Source organism: Urocampus carinirostris, chromosome 10, assembly GCF_059441175.1.
Source record: "Urocampus carinirostris isolate Australia breed hairy pipefish chromosome 10, RoL_Ucar_1.0, whole genome shotgun sequence".
In the NCBI taxonomy this organism is placed as follows: domain Eukaryota; kingdom Metazoa; phylum Chordata; class Actinopteri; order Syngnathiformes; family Syngnathidae; genus Urocampus; species Urocampus carinirostris.
In genome coordinates, this window is record NC_142358.1 from 39,825,312 (window position 1) to 39,845,337 (window position 20,026).

General features: G+C 38.6%; 1 protein-coding gene and 1 pseudogene across 1 annotated transcript in view; one reads left to right on the forward strand and one right to left on the reverse strand.

The window, feature by feature from the left end:
* The window catches only part of ryr1b (ryanodine receptor 1b (skeletal)), an 83,127-nt gene that overhangs the window by 56,119 nt on the left and 6,982 nt on the right, over window positions 1-20,026 (reverse strand). Inside the window, 19 exon segments of the mRNA XM_088345665.1 lie at window positions 326-518; window positions 608-849; window positions 2,154-2,287; window positions 2,354-2,472; window positions 2,815-2,910; window positions 2,990-3,125; window positions 3,260-3,446; window positions 3,743-3,864; window positions 3,954-4,118; window positions 4,352-4,508; window positions 4,773-4,847; window positions 5,056-5,152; window positions 6,523-6,622; window positions 6,696-6,808; window positions 7,840-7,918; window positions 8,003-8,077; window positions 10,324-10,344; window positions 10,696-10,797; window positions 11,000-11,122. Coding sequence (XP_088201791.1) covers window positions 326-518; window positions 608-849; window positions 2,154-2,287; window positions 2,354-2,472; window positions 2,815-2,910; window positions 2,990-3,125; window positions 3,260-3,446; window positions 3,743-3,864; window positions 3,954-4,118; window positions 4,352-4,508; window positions 4,773-4,847; window positions 5,056-5,152; window positions 6,523-6,622; window positions 6,696-6,808; window positions 7,840-7,918; window positions 8,003-8,077; window positions 10,324-10,344; window positions 10,696-10,797; window positions 11,000-11,122 — 2,336 coding nt within the window.
* LOC148358920 (U2 spliceosomal RNA) lies at window positions 5,619-5,779 on the forward strand (annotated as a pseudogene).

Consider the following 20,026-nt stretch of genomic DNA (forward strand, 5'->3'; position numbering starts at 1 on the left):
GTTGTATTGATTCAGACGTATCACTACTAGTGTGAAATGAACGGCCCGCCACTGCATTTTACAGACATTTAGATTTCAACACAGTATCTGATCTTTAATTATGTTTGCAATTGGCAATTGTAATAACTACAATATGTATAATCATCTCATATTATGTTGCATTTCCCAACAAATGTTTCTAATTCCTACTGTAAAATTACACTCACAAAATTTAAGAAACCGTGCGCATCTTCAACTGCTTTATAATTCCAACACAGAGAATACTACTTGCCTCACACCTCTACATTATCAGAAAATTGAAAATACAAATGAGCATTTCTCTTACTTGACACCTGCTGAGAAGCTGATGACAGGGAAGAAAAGGGCATCCACGTTGAAGTTTTCGAACATGCCCTGAACCGGGTGGCCATTGATGCGGAAAGAGATACTGGGCACGCTTAGGTCCAGGCAACAACTGACCACGTCATCTGCGGCCAGTGTGTGTGCATTAGGTGAAGCCACCTGACGAGCAACTGTGCCTGGTTGGACACACCAAACCACATTATGGTTTGTACTGTAGATCATTACCAGGAAATGACACAGATCCAGTCTAGTGTTTGACACTCACCTGACCATAAGTGAAGGCCATCAAAGCCATATGAGTACAGGTCATCGCCCACTCCGTTGCCTCCCCAGCCTTCTCCGCCTCCTGGGTAAGGGCTGTAGCCCTCAGTCATAGCCCAGCCCACGCGTAGGTGTGACGCCTGCGCTGTGACGAAGGGCTCCACGTAGTCCACCATCATCTCATAGTACCACTTTTTGTACTGGGTGGAACCTTCACATGTTCCCAAGAAGATGTTTGGCCGGACACTAAGCACAGACAAGATCGTCGACATCATCATTTGTAAAGATCATTAAAGGGAATCATCAGAGTAAAATTGCAATGGGTTTGAAGTGCTACAATTAAGAACATTTTGAAATGAAATGAAATGATCTGCATTTCTATAGCGCTTTTCAAGTCAATGACTTCCCAAAGCGCTTTACAATGTGCTTCACATTTCCCAATAGCGGCCGTGCAGCCATGTAAGGCGCTAACCTGCTTACTGGGGGTCTTAGGGGTTCAGTGTCTTACCCAAGGACACTTCGGCATGTAACACGGACAAGCCGGGATTCGAACTGGGATCCCTTGATCCCAAGACGAGCGCTCTACCTCCTGAGCTACTGCCGCCCCTCTCACACTTGCTCTGAATGTTTTCCTTTTTTTTCTCTTGTCTTTTTTTGGTCTGGTTTTACACATAATATTGATGTTACAGAGTAAGTTACTTTAGAAACGGGTCTCCCATAAGCCCTTGGCTTCAACCTGTCATCCCTTTTTTCTTTTTAAGGTGATTTGTTCATTTTGTGATGCGATGTTTGTTGCACATGATTGAAAAGGAAAATAAATAAAAAATACAAATATGTATTTTGATCATTTTTATTTTGCTTGTACTTTTTGTAAAGTTTTACAGTAGAATCACTGCTTTATAGGCATTAAATCAGAATGGGCCTCTGTACCATATTTATTTGCATATAACGCAGATTTTCTTTTACATAAAAAATAACTCAAAGTTTGGTGCGCGTTATAATTGAGATTGCTCAGTCCAAATATTTTGCTGACCACAATCTCTTAACATTTGATGCTATGGGGATCAAACCTGGGTCATGGTGGTAAAAGCGCTGAATCCTAACCACAAGACCACCAGTGATATAGATAACATATGAAAAGGCATTCGATTTTATCCCATTATCACAGCATTCATTTTCACGGTACAAAAGACGAATGTTAGAGAATGGAGAGAGCAGAAAGTTGTTCTAAGAGCTAAAAATAAACGCAAAAAAGCATGACTAGGGAAAGAAGTCTTTGGTGTATCTGATTATGAATCCGACTTAGAAGAACATTAAATAAATTAATAAATATCTTTTAGGTTGGTATTGTTTTTTTAATAAATGTTCTCAAAAAATGATCATAATCATGGCTGCACATTGTCAATGTTTTTCACTTACAATGCTTTGTTTGAGATGAGAAAAAGTGAAACAAGATTTTATCAGAAAATTAGGCGGGCATGTATACGCGAGTGTGTGTAATACAATAATAAATAAGATAAATCCAGCTTTAGTGGCAACTGTCTGTGTACCTGGTTACGTAATTTACAATGTTGGTCTGCAGCAGGAGGTCACGGGCCGGAAGCAGGTTCTCAGTGATACGGTTCTGATTGGACCTCACAGCAACACCATTACACACGCAGAGAGAGCGCAGGACATCCAGAACCTAAAGGTGGCACAGATGTCAAATTTGGAGTCAAATTTCATTCAAGAATGTTATCAAAAAACATGCCTTGTGATTCCGCCCATGCTTGTCCAGGAGAGAAATGATGGATTTGATGTGGTTCTCTTGGATGATGTTAAGAACCTCAGGGCTTTCAATGAGCACACAGTAGAGCACCTCCAGAATACCTAGGTTTCAAGTAATAAAAAAATTATTTATGAGTAAAATACATTAAACGCAGACCTGAATTTATTTATTCCACCCAAACTTGTAGGTTGTTTTGGAAAAATGTCTCATTTTTGTACACATCATTTATTTATTTAGTCATTTTTCATTCATTTATATTTTTCTATTTATCTATCGTGTCACTCAAAAATAGCAGTTAGTTACTAGTTTTTTACCATATCTAATTAAATGTAAACAAAAAGACTTTCAGTACTATGAAATATGTGCTCTTTTTGTTACAAAATAAGAGCGTACTATTTTGTAAGACTACAATTGAATTATTTTCAGAATTAACAGCATAATACCTGACGAGGCCTCCAGACGGTCTAGTTTGCTGACCAACCAGTCCAGATTGTCGCAGAACAAGGCGCAATTAGAGCGGTTGCCCCTGATGAGTGAAGCTTTCCAAAAGGCAGGGCACGAATCATGTTGATGCATCTGTTTGTTGTTCCTTTTTGATTGTGTGTGCGCTTTGTGTACCTAGAAGCTCATAGAGTAGGTTAACGATCTCCTTCCAGGACTCTGCTGCTTCCTCGCCTGCACATTCTGAGAAGTGGGCCGCCGTGTTGTATACATTGAGCCGATCGATGCACTCCAGGACAATGGTGATCATTCCCTGGTGAAGACACACGTGACAGACTAATAATAGGGGTTGAGAAGGTTTTTCAAGTTGTCTATATCAGTAAATGGTAAACACTTTCTCCCCAAAAATAAATCCCTGCTTGTCAACAAAATATGCTTTCCACTTACCTCCTCCTGAAAGAGATTCTGCCGGTTACGGAGGGAGCGGAGCTTGGTCTGCTTCTCCTCGTGCTCCAGCTCCTCCTCAGGAGGACGGAAGTAGAAGATGAGATCCTGCAGAGAGAGGATGACGCCTTCCAGAGGGAGAGACAAAGCTCCCGGGGATTTGTTCTTCCCGCTCAAAGAGTCCAAACCCCTGAGACAAATTAATTTGTATTAACTACAGGTAAGGCAATAAATACATGTACATTGACAGAGTTGTATGGCTTTAACCATAATCAATTTGAAATAATGTGCACTGGAAAACAAAAGGTATCCCAAAAATGTTGGCAACAGTCATATCAGTACTCATGGAAACACTACAAAACAACATTGTGGCACTACCATTAATAGAATGGTACAAGCTGTTCAGTTGCTTATACTTTGGTAAACTTATTGAAGGGTTGCAAGCAATAACAATTCTTAAGTAAGCATATTTGTACAAACACCTACTTGATAAACTGTCTGAAGAGACCCATGGTGCTATAAATCATTCGAGCTGCTTGAGATTCTTCCGTCTGGGAGCGAGACACAGTGAGTGCGTCGTCCATGTGCCCTTCTTGATGCAAGATGACCTGGCCACAAATACAACATCAATGATGCTCATATTGCTAATATTTTTGGTGATATTCTAAGCCATTTTAAAAAAAAAAGAAACAAACACCTTTCTCTTCATCATTCCCAGACGTGCAGCTTTTGCATCAAGCGAGGCATATGTGAGCCACAGGCCTGCAGAAACATGCTGCACAAAGCACATGGACTCCCCATACTTGATCTCTGGAATGCCCATCCCCTCCACATCTCGCTTGTGAGCCACGTCCACCTTCTCCTGCTCATAGGGGACCAAACCAAAAACATAAGTTAACAAGAGGTGAGAGTCTGACGGAATAATCAGGATATATTGTTGAGGAACATAAAAAATATTGGCGATTCAAAACTGAAGAGAAGATCAAATGAAAGTCACACATTAAAATTATAGGGCATTACAAATCCAGCCTACAATTTTTAGTCAACTTTATATGGATAGCAATTAAAATATACCGATGAAAGGTTGTATCAGACCTTTGAGGGTCGAAAACAGAAGGCAGACAGTTTGGTGTTGGCTCTGTCCGAGTCCAACACCATCAGGCCCTTTTCCTCATCGAGACACAGGTACCGGCCTGTGGTGATGTGACGGACGCGGAACGATTGTCCCCACTTCAAGTGGCTACCGCTCCAACTACAATCAGAAAGATTCACAGATATTTTAACACAATCTTTATCAAATTGAGGTAACACGATGCTTGGGAAGATACACGTGTAGCAGCTTTGAAAATACAAGGATAGGTGTACCGGAAAAAAAACACAATAAACCATTTACTCTTCCGTATATTGTTTGAAACATAGCACTAAAATCACTGTAATGTGTTATCAAATCAATTGTGACAACCCAGTCGGAATATTTTTTTTTTGTTACCTCGTGTTTTTATACATCAATAGTCACCTGATTCGCAAAGGCTCCAACCTCCACAATGAACGAGCCTGGCTGCAAACAGCACCGCCTTCATAGTGAGCCATCCTGAAGCATAAACACATACGTTAGACTTAAAGATGATAGGTAATAGATGAGGAAACGATTTTTTAAAGAAATCTAAGTAAAAGACGATGATATGAATAATAAATGTTGGGGGAAAAAAAACAAATTAAGTAAGAATATTTTTTTCCACCCATAAATAAATATGTCAAGCAATATGAAAGAAAATACTCTTTTCATATGCTTTTCTCACCTGCGCTTCTCCTCGCCTTCCTCCGGTGTGGCAATGGTCAGACACTCGTCCATGTGGCCGTGGAACAGCCTGAGAACGTGACCACCTGTTAGGAAGCCTGAAAACAGGAGAAAAAACAAATCACTGTGTTTGATGTATCAACGATCCATCAAAAATTGATCTGATTGCCTTTCATTTGAAAAAGCTATTTATTCAAGTCTCTTATTTTGTTGAACTATTTTTTGTAAAATCCTTTAAGGCAGTGGTCTGTAACCTGTTCAGTACCACAGACCGGTTTAATGTCTGACTACATGCTTGCGGCCTGGCCCAATAATCATAATGACGTTAAATAAAAAACCTAAAACCACGTGTTAATCACTTGACCTCACAGATCTAGATAACATAGGAAAAGGCATTCACCATTATCCCATCATCACACAAACTTTACTCACGATACCGCTTTGTTCAAACTTGTTTTGGCTGAACTCTTTCCCATAATCCTCCATTAAAGCGTTATACAATGCGGCACCGTGAGGAAAGATAGCGTGATGATGAGATCAAATCTAATGCCATTTCCTTTGTCATCCACAATCCCAGTGGTCTTGTGGTTAGGATTCAGCTACCTGGCAGGGGAGATACCATGATCATGAATGTTTTTGCAATCCGAAGATGGAATAAGAGCTTGCTCTGTCCATTACACGCATCGGCCCGGTATTGCAGTACCTCCGGGAACGGTGCATTCGCAATGAGCGCAGCAAGGCTTTAAGGCTAGGACCTTAGCTTGGCCTTTTGGCTGAGAGTAAGAGTCCCGGCTCCTAGGCTTTGCAGCGTATTATGAACTGACCGATAACGGATAATGGATAATGAATAAAGAAGATAGAACAATAACCCAAAGAACCCCCCGCCCCCTCTCCCCTACACGTTCCGGGTTTGATTTCTATTTCATCCAAATGGCGAGCAAATTAGAGCATCAATATTTGTCGACTGGTCAAACATTGCTCAATTACGATGATATACAGTACAGACCTACTTCTGTAAAAACGCGCACGCAAACCTTTTGTTAATTCTTGGGGTAAAATAAACGTGTGTTAACACAAAAAAAATGTGGTAAAGCAAAAATAAGGCAAATTTATTTTCCTTACTACGCTGACCGACTACTGGTCCGTGACCTGGTGGTTGCCAACCACTGACTGCTTTAGGGCAGTGTTTTTAAACCTTTTTCAGCCAAGGCACATGTCTCGTTTTGATAAATGCCACCAAAGTAAATCCTATTGAAAGATAGCTTTTACTAAATCGCACAAGCACACAAATTAAATAATTTCCCACGGCATTGTACGTCAATCAATTATGGCACAGTGGTGGAAAAACACTGATTTAAGGTACTTCTGTCCTGGTACATTAATATTGATGTATTTAGTTACTAAGTCTTTATTTTTTATTTGTGTAAGATTGTTTTTAAAGATTTTGTTCATATCTGTGTGTTTGCACCTTCAGCTAGTTCACATCCGGACATTATGGGATTCATATTCCAAAGAGTTTGCATGAAGGAGGCATCCACCATCAGATCTCCACTGGCGTAGGACAGGTGCTGAGAATGAGTCAGATTTTAATAAATCTAAGTCCGTACCATGATGTCATGTTTGTCTGAAATGTGGTCTTACCAAATATCTCTCAGATGACACACTGACCAGAATAAGGTCATCTCCTACTCTGACCTTCTCACCTTCAGACCTCTGCTTGGAGGCGGGATGAATGGTCCACCAACATGCCTCACCTGTAAGGACAATGTCAAAATTTACTAAATCTAATAGCTTAAGAGTGTGAGCCTTCCCCTTTGCAGAGGATGTGGACCATAAATAGATACCATACACTCTGTTATATCATGCTGTGCAATTAAAAAGTGGGTATCACCAACTACAGGGGCCGGAACCTTTTTTACCCAAAGAGCCACACCATATGTTTTAGGAATTTCAGCAAAACCGCCAAACCTGCTCTGCAGACAAGATCTGTTTTTCAGCGCATTTTATTTCACTGTGTTACGTTAGATTATTTGATCAAATTCATGAAATAAGAATAATGCCAGAGCCTGTGTCCTGTATCAACAAAATATACCATTTTAAACTCGTCTCCCTCCTACAATTACTTAGGCTCATGGACTTTTTTTCATAAATATTGGTTTTAAAACAACTGCAATCAGTTATTTTGTAAAAAAAAAAAAAAAAATCACAAAATATAGCAGACTGGGATACTTCTGTGCAGAAGCCAATGGGCGGAGAGGAGTGCGCTGTATGATTAGCTCCGCCCACCCCTACCGCTCACCCAATCAAATTGGACTGAGTGCTTGGCTGGGTTTTACCATTTCTACTTTCAGTTTTTATCATAAAGTGTCTCAACAATTAACCTAAATTGTTTAATGAGTCTCCATATAAAGGATTCCTTAGCGAGGTACAGCCAAATAGGGATCTGTTGGTGTAACACCTTGACTTCAAACTGTAGTGGGGTATATGCTCAATCATTCTATTGGCATCAACTATGTGTGCATTAAACTCAACTTAGTGCTTGACAGAATTTTAACGCTGTAAATAAAATATGCATGGCTATGATTCTTTCTCCAAACCATATATTCCTATGAAAAGAGCCATAGGTTTCCGACCCCTGACCTACTAAAAATACTTACTCCTACTTTTATTTCAGGTAAGGCTTTAACGCCATTGTGTGGCACTTTAGTGCCAGTAACTACATACAGATATGTGATTCAAAGTAATAAGAATAGTTTAAAAATTGACAGGGTAAATCCCAATTTACCAGTGGAATCTTCTTGAAGTCCCACGTCAAAGGCCAGCTTGTCCGTGAGTGAGCGAGATGTAGTTAAACAGCTCAAGTACTGGAGAGGGAGCCTGGATTTAGAACTTTGACATCAAGTCGGATGTAAAATAATCATAACAATAACAATAAATTTTGAACTTGCCATGCCCGAGTGGTTGTGCCTGAGCAGGATGGCGTGGCCGTACAACAAGGTGCGGTGGCCGCCACCTTGCGAGGACTGGTAAAGTGAAGGTCAGCAATTAAATAATTGGAAAAATAATAATAAATGATTATGGATAAAACACAACTTCTGAGAAGACATCATAAAAGTCATTCCAAACCACTGGGCCACAGGTATTCTTCCATTTGATATATTGAAATGTTTATTGTTAATGGATAAATGTGAGTCATTGTCAAATGTTTTGGTTGTGCACAAAGTAATATATGTGCAGTCAACTTCCCATTTACATATATTCACTACAAGCATTGCACAGTGAAAGGCTGAAGAGTGTTAAAATTTTTAATACTATAGTAAAATAAATGTACCGTAATCTAAGATCTGTACTATGGCTCAGTAAGTGTTGGAAAACACTTTCTCATTGGGAAAGGTAACAAAATGTGACATCACAAGCATCACTATAAGGCAGTAACATCATGTGATTTCGAAGAGAGTTCAGGATTTGTAGGATAATTATTAGGGATCCAAGATAACAGTCACAGTTATTGGTTTGAAAGGCCCAATAAAGATAGAAAGAAACAGTTAAGTACCTTATTTTCCAGACAATAAGGCTCGCCTAAAGAAAAGGTTTTTCTGACTGTTTTTGCAGTCCTAGCTTTAACAGGGGCTTCATTTGCATGTGCTTTACTTCCTTTCATAGGAAAAATAATTCACCCAAAAAAGTATTTTGGGGATGTTCGCATGATAATCCTTATAGTCCAGAAAAGATGGTACTTTTTTTTAATTTAAGTAGTTACTTTCACTTTTAAAAGTTATAGTCCAAGGTTACCCCTGGCAAACGTGTGCTTCCTGATTTCTTTTTTCCCGTCTCTTTTTCCTCCCTAATGTAAATTGTGCATGCAAGGCTTTTCTTTTCCATTTGCGATATAAACTCCACTATTGCAAAAAAAGAGGGAGAAAAATCAGTTACTGTGTTCAACATTTAAAACCTCATTAGTCACCAAAACTTTGAAGTTTACATATCTATGCTATTTTTTATAGATATCTTCCTAGAACATTATTAGTTAAAAACAACTGTTATCGAGCATCCCTGAGATATAGACAGTGCATCTATATGATTATATACTACCTTACATTATACACACAATGTATAACACAATTACTGTATTGCATTTAAGATGTATATAATGACAAACACCACAAACACAAAGTGAAGAGGCCTCCCGCATAGACATTTTTAGATGTTCCTATGTTCTCCAAGCACTGCACCTTTCTTCCATGTTCACAAAATATTAGTATATAATTGTTTTTACAAATAAATTAATTAATTAAATAACAAAAATCACATTACAAAAAACCCTGAACATTTGGCCCAAGAATGCATTAAAAATGTTCCCACACAGAGGGTGCTGACAATGGGCTTTTATGCAGGGTTAAGTATTCGTAATCCACTAGGATCACACAGGGTGGCAGGTATGTCAAGTACTGCAATCACACTCTTAGCTTTTGTCGGCATTGGCGCTAACTTGGTCAGGACAGGTGACGGTTCATGTCTTTCTCAGTGTGGTATGAGGGGTGTCTTGTTGCCCATTCGACAGAGGTGGGCAGGACACTCCACTGGGCGGCATGCCATGCTATTCTCAACCTGAGGCTCGCCTTGCTAATCTTCATGTGGGAAGTCTGAAACGACGCTTAACGGTGCAAATGGAGATCTGACATTGCATAAGTCTCTATAGTGGCTCCATTTGTTTTGTCATCGTGACTATATTTTTAATGTGCACAAAGGGCAATATTGACACATTAGCTGGACCTGATTGTTGCATGAAAATAACTGAGCAAAAAATTGCTGAAACTATTCAAATCTGAGAGAAGAAATTTAGAAAACACGACTGACAGACTGGGCAAAATGATTTGACTTCATTAACACTACGTGAAACTTTTACAGGTTCTACTGATTTGGTTAGCAAGGCACCTAAAAAGAGCTCAGTCGTAAGTCTGTGAATGATAGTAAAGAAGTTTTAATAATGGTACAAATAGTTGTACATAGACTTGGCTAATTGAGGAAATATTTAAATAATTTTCTTACAAACTAAATTACATTGGACGTATTTGTGGTACGCAAGTATTACATCTAAACAGAATAATTAAATTTTCTTTTAAATAGGTGAAACAAGACACTTAGACATCAGCACCACTGAAAATTGACACAAATGGAAACCTTATTGTGTAACGACAAGAAAAGGAAGATATTACAGGGACTGTCCACAGATGTACAGATACAGTAGATAAGACAGTCACAAACATACCCATTTATCCAAATCGACTGCCTGAAGGGAAGGTTTTCAAATATCATTAAAAAGATTGTGAAATCAATACAGCATGAGTCTGTGTTGCATCAACATTATATCAAGTCCTTTGAACTGAATCTAAAAGAATCATTAGAACCTATTGTTTTAGACAATGGCCTTCACATGGCATCTCCTGGTCACAGCACAAATAGCGGAGCTATGTACATTTTTTACCTAAAACAAAAAAATACATCCATTCCTGAATATGCAGGGGTTAACAAAAATACAAAACTGCCATGCACTTGAGTAAATAAATCTGCTTAAATAAATATTTGCAAAAATACAGTATTAGCAAAGAGTTTGCCATTGTCACCCTGTTCATATTCCTACCTCTGTCATCTCCACGGTGTTGGCAAGCATCTCCTGCAGGGCACGCACCGATAACGACTGCTCCAGAATGAAACTGCATATTGCCAAGTCTGGAGGCACATTCTGCAGAAAAAGAACGGCAGCAGCAAGTTGGACAAGGATGAAGCACACCTAGAGACTCAAGTTGGCCTGACTATTTACTTTATTAATGCAGGTTATTTTGACTGATCAAGTAAAATATCAGTCTTGTTTTTTTCTCTGTTGTTTGGGGAGATTTAAGAAGACAATTGGTATAATGGACTCAGGATTGGGTAAAATTAGTTACCTGGGCGTTGGAAGTAGTCTCCAGGAAGCAGAGTCGGTTCCCGAAGCCCTCACAGGACAGGCAAAGTTTGATCTGCTGGTCCTTCAGGAAGGAAGTGGTGCACTGCAGAACCACCTGGTCATCCTGTACATGTGAAATTTGCAATCTGTTTTTACTTGGATAACATTTCAACATGTCAAAAATGTAAACACAAGCAGAGGAATTCATTAATTTGTACGTCCGTGTCCAATATTTCATTTGCTTAACCTTTGTATAAATACCCTCAGTCAATATTAGTCTACACCAGCCTTTTATTTAGATATTTCTTTTTATTTAAAAATCCTGAACCAGGAATTTATCCTAGGTCTGATCATTCACAATGCATATGCTAAAACGTTCACATTTTTGTCCAGGTGTTTTTGCATTGAGGACAAAATATTGATCTGATAATTTTGATATATTATAACGATGTATTTAAAATTCATGGCGCTGTACAAAAATCATAAACTGGGAAAAATAATAACCATCGGGATAAAAGTAATAACTAATTGGCGTCCCAAAAAAGAATATAATAAAAACCAATCCAACAACCAATTGACTGATAAAAAATGCATCCAGGGTAAATTCTTAGACAACAACGATTGATGATAAATCAATTTAAGGTACATGTAATATTTATAGCTTGTGCAAAAAGTTTCATCGCTTGTAAATTTTTTATAATTTGCTTGAATGCCACATTTACAATATGTAGTTAGAAACTATAGCAAACGCCAAATCTAGCATTCTGACACTGGCAAAATAACATTAGGCTATAGCCCAATTTTGAGTGGGTTTAGATTCCCTGTAAATTTTAGAACAGAAAAACTATAAAATACAAAACAGCAGAAATATAAAATGCAAAACAAAAAAATAAGAATATATATATATATATATATATATATATATATTGTTGATATTTGAATGACATAATAACATTGAAATTACAGCTCAACAACATTTTACATTACGAAATACTGTAGGGTGCTCTTTTTTTCTTTTTGCTGGAGAAGATATCTGATGGTTGTATTCTATTGTTTTGTTTTTTTTCTCCAAAGTGTCGTTGAGGGAAGGAAGCACAGTTCGCACACTTCCAGAGCGTAATGCTAACAGACAGTAATTTGACTGGTGTAAAAGACAGCGATAAACACTCCCTCCCCTGTTAGACCCCACCTGACACGCTACATTCTCAGCTGTTGCCTACACTCAGCCATTACACAAGCAAGAAGATCTACCACTTAACCTGACTCACGTTCCTCTCACCCACTTATGCTACGATTTGTCACATTTGTCGCTTTGTGATGTGTTTCGGGCTTGGAGATATTTCCAACTTGAAGCGGTCAAACTGTGAGATTCTGCATCAATGAGTTTTGAGGACAAAAATCACTCCCCGTTTTCGTATTTATGAAACACAATGAGAAAATGGAAAGTGACTCATTTAGGGACCTTGCAATTGCTCGAACCTGGAGAGTTTTGTGTGCCAAAAAGTGTCCCCACTCCACCATCTATCTTTTCTTAAGCTCATCTCTAGAACTAAGTATTGTGCACAGGAACAAACACCAGCAACATCAGTGATGAGATTTTAATTCAACTGCCTGAGAAATTTGATATCTTTTATCAACATTGTACACCGGGGATGCAAAGAATTTGAATTTTCATGATAATTACAATAAAGACAATCTTGAATCTTGACTTCCAAGTGTTCACAGGTTTTTCAAGATATAAGTATAGGGATCTGCAGGTGGACCCACTGTGGGTGGAAGCAGGAACCAAGGCAGGATGACGTTTAATAACACAACCCAGGAACAAAGAAACAAACAGATGGTTAACAGTTACCAAAATGTCCAAACCCAAAGAAAAATAACCAATACCGACGCGACAATGGCAATGAACCCAGTCAAGATAAGGAGCCATAATAATGAAGCGCATGTGTGGACACCAACAAGGCACAGGTGAGCAGTCTCCAGCCACCCCAGTTTGGTGTTTTACAAGAGGGAAATGGAGTGTGCAATCCTGAAAATAAGATTACCCTTAAACAGTTCAAAGTTCCAAGTCAGGTCAAGTTACATTTATTTGTATGGCTAGCTCTTAATCAGAAAAAGTCTGAACAGACTACCATTACAACATCACCTGATCTTATAACTCAAAAAACAAGACTTCAGAAATAATGTCATTTACACACCAGTATTAGTAAAAATAGGTCTGTTTTTTATTAAAAGTATTTTTTTTGATTGTCTCTTTAACCTGGAAACATGAGCCACATTTCAGAGCCTTTGCATCAAGAAATCAAGTGCAGTGGAAAAGTACGCAGTGTGAGTAATTTTTGTCACCTCAAGGCCACGGGAGGAGATGACACACATGCATAACAGTGTTTTTTACCAAACTAGTGTGTTGAAGGTATATAAGCCTCAGCACAGATTTGCAATCTTCTACCAATCCCACCGAATGGATCTGGTCCAGGTTGACCAGGTGGAAAGCTGGCATGGAGACTCCACAAACTCTGGAGCTTAACTCATCACGTTATTAATAGGCCTCGCACATTTGGAGGTTGACACTTTACAGCAAGGCAAACACACGCCCTGATTATTTGATAATCTCACTACGTTCGAAAGAGCCAAGAAGTTACTGAGTGAAGGTCAGGATGCCTGGGTTATCAGCTCGATGGCCTATTGGGTCTGCACCCGCCGGGTAACCTGGAATCAACATTATCATTGCATTGGGCAGGAACTCATTTATTGTCTGTTTTTGTTTTATGTAAACATGATTTTAACTTAGATAATCATTGCTTCGACTACATATGGGGAATAGCATCGCCCACAAATGAGTAAAGTGTAAAATAAACAAACCCATCAGTATTAGTGTATTTTAGTCTATTTTATTCTATCACAAACCTTTCTGAAGCTGAAAGCTACTAAGGGCTGCCAGTTTCACAAACCTAAAACTTAACTTAGCAAAAAAAAACAACCAAAGGCGGTTTGTGCTAGCGGTATACGTTGCAACTATGCATAGCATTTTCTGTAATGCAATAAGATGTTATAAAAAGTCAAATCAGACAGAAAGTAGTATTTGGTTCCAAAGGTATTGTTGACCACTCCAAGACGGGGGTCATCATCCTTTTTGAATCGGAGAGCTACTTTTTTTTATTGATTATCGTGAAGAAGTATTAGATTCGTATGCCTTTCTAATATAACAAGCTATCATATTAATACTGGTTTGTTACTATTATGCTATTACCTGGTTCTAGTCATTTCAAATAGGGTAAAATCAGTTGAGTCTACCACAAAACATCTGCCTTCTATAGGTGCACCGAATGATGCAAAGTCTAGGCTAATTTTGAATGCAATTTTTGAAGAGTTGATGATGTATTTAATGAAACTGATCATGTCAATAATTTCTCATGCTAGTAAGGAATCAAATATCCTAGAAGCTTACAATTGGCGCCAGCCACTGCGGGCTATCTGACTGGCTCTCTGTCCCTTTTTAAACCCAGTCCTGTCACTCTCCGGGTGTCAGTCCGTCTAAGAACCTCTGTTGACCCTGACTTCCGCCTGTCCAGTTTTTGCACCCGTTTTTCCACCTGCCCGTTCCTGATCTCCCCGTTTGTCTCCGGTTACGACCTGTTTTGATCCCAATCACCTCTGCTCTCCCGTCTAGTCTTACGACCCGTTTTTGATCCCGACTAGGTCTGCTCTCCCGTTCCGGCTTACGACCCCTTGCTGACCCCGACCACAATTTTGCTCTCCTGTCCCGGCTATCGACCTGTTTTCCGTCCTTGACACCGCCCTCGCCCGCTACAGAAGATAAACTTCCACATTCAGATCACATTTCGATTTCTTTCAATAAAACTTGTGGTAAACGTTACGCAATTGGGTCCTGATTCCTTTCTGGTCGTGACACACCCCGTCCCTTGTCAATAACGCACAACGCAGAGATCAGCCCATGAAAGATTTTTCATGACGGTATTCCAAGTCTGTAAACTGACGTATTTTTTATCGTCATGTGTTATACACAAAAAAAATCTATTAAAAAAATAATATTTTTTCTAACATAAACTTTGCTCCCACCTCTACTTGATGGACACAGGCATGCGGGCCATGTGGAGACGATGTGACACCTAAAACCATTTAAAGCCCTCAAATGGAGTAAGAAGCCAGCCCCATGTGCAGCAAGTTAGGCTGTATTGTCACCATACCCTAAAAGCACCTCACTCTCAACATAAACAAAGACGTCGAGTTCAAGTGGGCACACTTGCACCTTTTAAAATGCCCGTAAAATCTGTGATTTATGGCCATGCTGCTGTTCTGTATATAAAACTAAAAATGGAGGGGACAAAGTCAACTGGGCACATTTCTGCAAGCTTAATGCTGAAACTAATTAGCTTGTTTAGATACATTGGGTTGCGTTAAGGGTAGAGGGGCCTGGTGATTCGTGATAAATTATTACAGTGGTGATCTTCTTTATGACGCAGTGGTGCGTCAAATTGAAAATGTGCTTCCGGTAAAAAAAAAGGGGGGGAAATGTATGTTGGAACTGCAAAAAGATTTATATTACTCTTTCAAAGGTAAATTCGCAAACAGCAGAACACATTCTGCTGCCTTCCCTCCCTCTCTCTCTGCTCCATCAGCTCTTCCTCTGCTTCACTCGTCCACTCTGACTATTTTTGGTGGCTGCACCTGTCGAGATCACATTGCCTTCTTCTGCTGACAAGCAGATACTTGGGCACTGGCCTCAGGCTAGACAGGAACATGGTTCAGGAGAAGAACCAATACAATCAAATGTATAAAGGCCAATCAAGCCATATTTAGAACTATTGGTTGGGATTAATCTGAAAAGTTCTACTATACGTGACAAAAACAGGACAGTTGGGGAACATTGAGATCAAAATCAGAAAAAGGCAGAAACATAAGCCGAAAAAAATGAAAATAGACAAAGATAACACCACTAAACAAAATGGGGAAAAGCTCAAAGAAAAATACAAAAACATGAAAGTATTGCACAAAATAAATGAGCTTCAATTTCAAAATGAAATTCTTGGATGTTGTGAAAGTATAAGTTCCATGAATGAAAATGATGAATGGGCAGAATGTTTTAAAAATGCAGTTCACACATTTAAAAAATTACTGCAAGAAAACAACTTGCTGGGAGACCGGGGTTAGGCAAACTTTAGTCGTGAGCTGTATTGGGTTGAAAAAAATCATTCATTTATTGGATAGATTTTTGAGATCTGACGATAAAGAGTTTCCATTGGATACCTCGGCAATGCATACTATTTTTTCTCATATATATTTATGAATAAATATACAATTAGACATTTAAACATACATGTCATATTCCATTTTATATTTGTTTATTAAATAACCATTTCATCATATACATTTTGGAACAGTTAGAATTAGAGCAAAGTACTCTATTATGCCCTTTCAAGCACTAAATTTGATAATAAGCATTAGAAAATAGTCAGCAGAAGTGATTTTTTTCATGACAATATATTGATAGATAATTTAGTACATTTTTACAAAAAATTGCAAAGACATAAAAATCTAGCCTTGACATTTACATGACTTAAATGCAGTACAAACTTTTGTTTGGCGATCTGGATAATAGGGCTGATAGGCCATAGTTTGCGCACCCCTGAAAGAGCCGATTTAAAGGGACAGTGTGTATTATTTTGACAACTGGATGTTGCTGTATTGGGCAGCACAACCAAATATTTGTGCTAAAAATGTCATGATTACTGACTGGGATCACCTGTGCTTGCTCATTTGGCGCCAGCCGCTGCGGGCTAACTGATTGGTTCCTTGTCCCTTTTTAAGCCCAGCCCTGTCACTCTCTCGTTGCCAGTCCGTCAGCAAACCTCTGTTGTTACAAGGCAAGCATTTTGACCCCGACTGCCGCCTGTCCCGTTTTTGCACTCGTTTTTCCACCTGTCCGTTTCTGATCTCCCCGTCTGTCTCCGGCTACGACCTGTTTTTTTGATTCCGACAACATCTGCTCTCCCGTCCTGGCTTACGACCCGTTTTTGATCCTGACCACGTTTTTGCTCTCCTGTTTTTTCCGTCCCCGACACAGCCATCTCCCACTATGGAAGATCCACTTCCGTATTCGGATCATGATCCGATTTTGTGAGCGGCTTGCTTCCCGCGTCAAGCGAGCACCGGATCCCAGGCGCTGCCATTCCTCTTTCTATCAATAAAACTTGTGGTTAACGTTACGCAATTGGGTCCTAATTCCGTTGCAGCAATGAAAACTACAGACCAAAATGCACCATTTTGAAGATTTTGTGTAAGCGTAGTAGCAAGATGGCAGACAATTATTTCAGCTATGTGAAGGTCATCTTATGTATAAATAAATAATAGTTTCTGGACTTAGGAGTACTTTAAATTATGCGTTTTTATAGATGAGTTACCTCTAGGAGGCGCTTAATGATACCGATATTAGAAGATCAACCCATTTACAGGTCACAGATCCCTTAACCACCTGGGTCATAGGGGTACCATTTCCTGTGGTGTGTCTTGAGCTATTATTATTTTTAAAATCATATTCTGTTCAATATCGGTATCTACAGCAATCAAACCAGAATATTGACTTTAGCAGGATCCCTGCCCAATTAACCTTTCCCTTTAGCATCAGTCAAAAGAAGAGCACCTGTTTTTTGTGTAAATGACCGACACGGAAGCAGCAACAGGTGCCGGTTTATGTATGTGTGCGAGGGACTGTGCACGCGTGCCTATGGACGTGTTCATCTGCCGGCTCAACACTTCTGCGTCCTGGCTTTGCCAACAAAGTCCTCCGGATCATGTCGGCATCGACATCTGGGGCAAATGAATTTTTGTCTTTTATCTAGTCACGCAAAGACAATCAATGCGTGTTGTATTGTTTGAGAAGTGAAAATAGACAGAACCTATCTCACAGAAAAAAAAGGTATTGGTTGTGGGGATCAACACATATTTACTGCACATTGTAAAGGCTATTTCTTCAGTTGGTTTCCTTTTTCAAAAGGTTCCTATACACATTCCCTTACTTACTTTACACTTGAAAGAGTGAATATTTTCAAGGATACGCTCATCAACCTAACACAGTTAAAAATATTTATACTGCGTATTATAAGAATAATATATGATTTACATTTTTTGGGGACAACACAATGTGTTTCTAAGATAAAGAACTGATTTTATTCACAACATTTAAGTCCTTGCTTCAAAGGGGAAGATATTTGACAATTGCTTCACATTGATGGGAATTGTTTACAAACAATTACAAATGAATAGAATAGAATAGAATAGAATAGAATGTGTTTTCTTGATTAGAAAGTAATGTACAATCATACAACCATATTAGGCGTTGCACTCCAATATCAACATGGTAATAGAAGAATTCTAAAAACAATAATTAGCATATTTAAGCCTTTTTACTTTAGAAATATGTCTTGGGAAAAAGAGAACTGTTCTCTGTTCTAGAGATAAAAGGATCATGACCAATTTTGTTAAAAATAGCATTAAATATGATGTAAATCAACACAAAGTTATGCTAACTATCAGTTGACACACAGATCGGTGCATCCAAGCTTATTTTCAGTGCTCGCAATGAAATTGAATCAACTTTACCTTAGTCAATTTTAAAACATCTAAATCGAATACAATTTCAAAATTAGTTAACAATTTAATTCACTGAACAAATCCAACCTGTTCAAGAAATCAGTCAAATTGAAACACAACCAACAAAAGAAGTGATTAAATTTAGAGAGTAAAAGGAAATCTTGTGCAACAATCCAGCTTCCTTGGGATGATGAAGATTCAGTAAATATTCTGTCTCAGGGAAATATTAATAAGTGCCATTTTTTATGGGTACTGGTACTAACTACAGACAATTTACACCTGAAAGCGTATCCACCAGCAACCCCAATGAGGTTAAGCAATGCACGTGCAGGCATTTTGCTACAGTTTGCAGAGTTCGCATAATGTATGTACTGATGTGAATTTCTTTCCCCCCCAAGAGATGCCAGCATGGTCAATTTAAAAATCGGTGTTTACACACACACCCATGCACAGACACACAGCCCAAAACGTCTCAAAAGATGCTAGAAAGTAGGCCACTAGCTGTTCCAGCTGCTCCCTCCAGGCTGCACACTTATAGTGATACACTATAAAAAGAAGCTTCAATTATAGACCGAAACTCAAATACAATTTGAAAGTGTCTTTCTCGGCCATGTGGGCAACACAGTGCAAACAGTGACACAGCTTTTACACATTCGATAGAGAATTTGGGATACTAAAAAGTATAAAATCCCTTGCAGCCAATTTATATATCACAATCAAAACAGACACATAATTCTGATGTTGCAGCATGTGGATAAAATTGTGTAAATTGTACCATGGAGTAACATTAAAATGAATCACTGATTAAAACATAACAACTATTGTTTTACTAACATCGTTATCTCATATTTTGTGACCTCAGTGGAGGTGAAAATAGAACAAATACTGTATGTAAATATTACAGTTATCTTTTTTAAACTAAATGTTATGCAGAAAGAAAATCTTCCAGTTCTTTATACACATTATTAAACCTGATGTAGGTTTTAAATATTGGACAACTGCAAAGGTTAATGCATAAGATGTTGGTTAAATTTTTTGACTATTATACCTGACTGCTGTTCGTTATATTGACTATTATGTACCGTTTGCATCATTGTCACTATCAGAACATCATGATGCTGTTTTTTTTTTTTTTTCTCCACACCAATAATGTTACCCGTTATCGCAAATCTGCTTTTGTAACCTAGGACATTTTAATATAAAAAAAGGACTAAGGGAAGGGCTTTTGGAAGAGATTTAGAATTTGGCATTGTGAGCGCTTCTTTTACAGTCCTCTCCTGTTCTCCTTGCAGGTACAAAATCATGTCTGTCTTCTGTCCTCTTTTTGAGTGTCTTTGAAAGTATAACCTTATCAGATGTAATAATACTTCTTGGTCAAAGGCACCATAAGTGTCCATAAGATGCAACGTCAATAAAT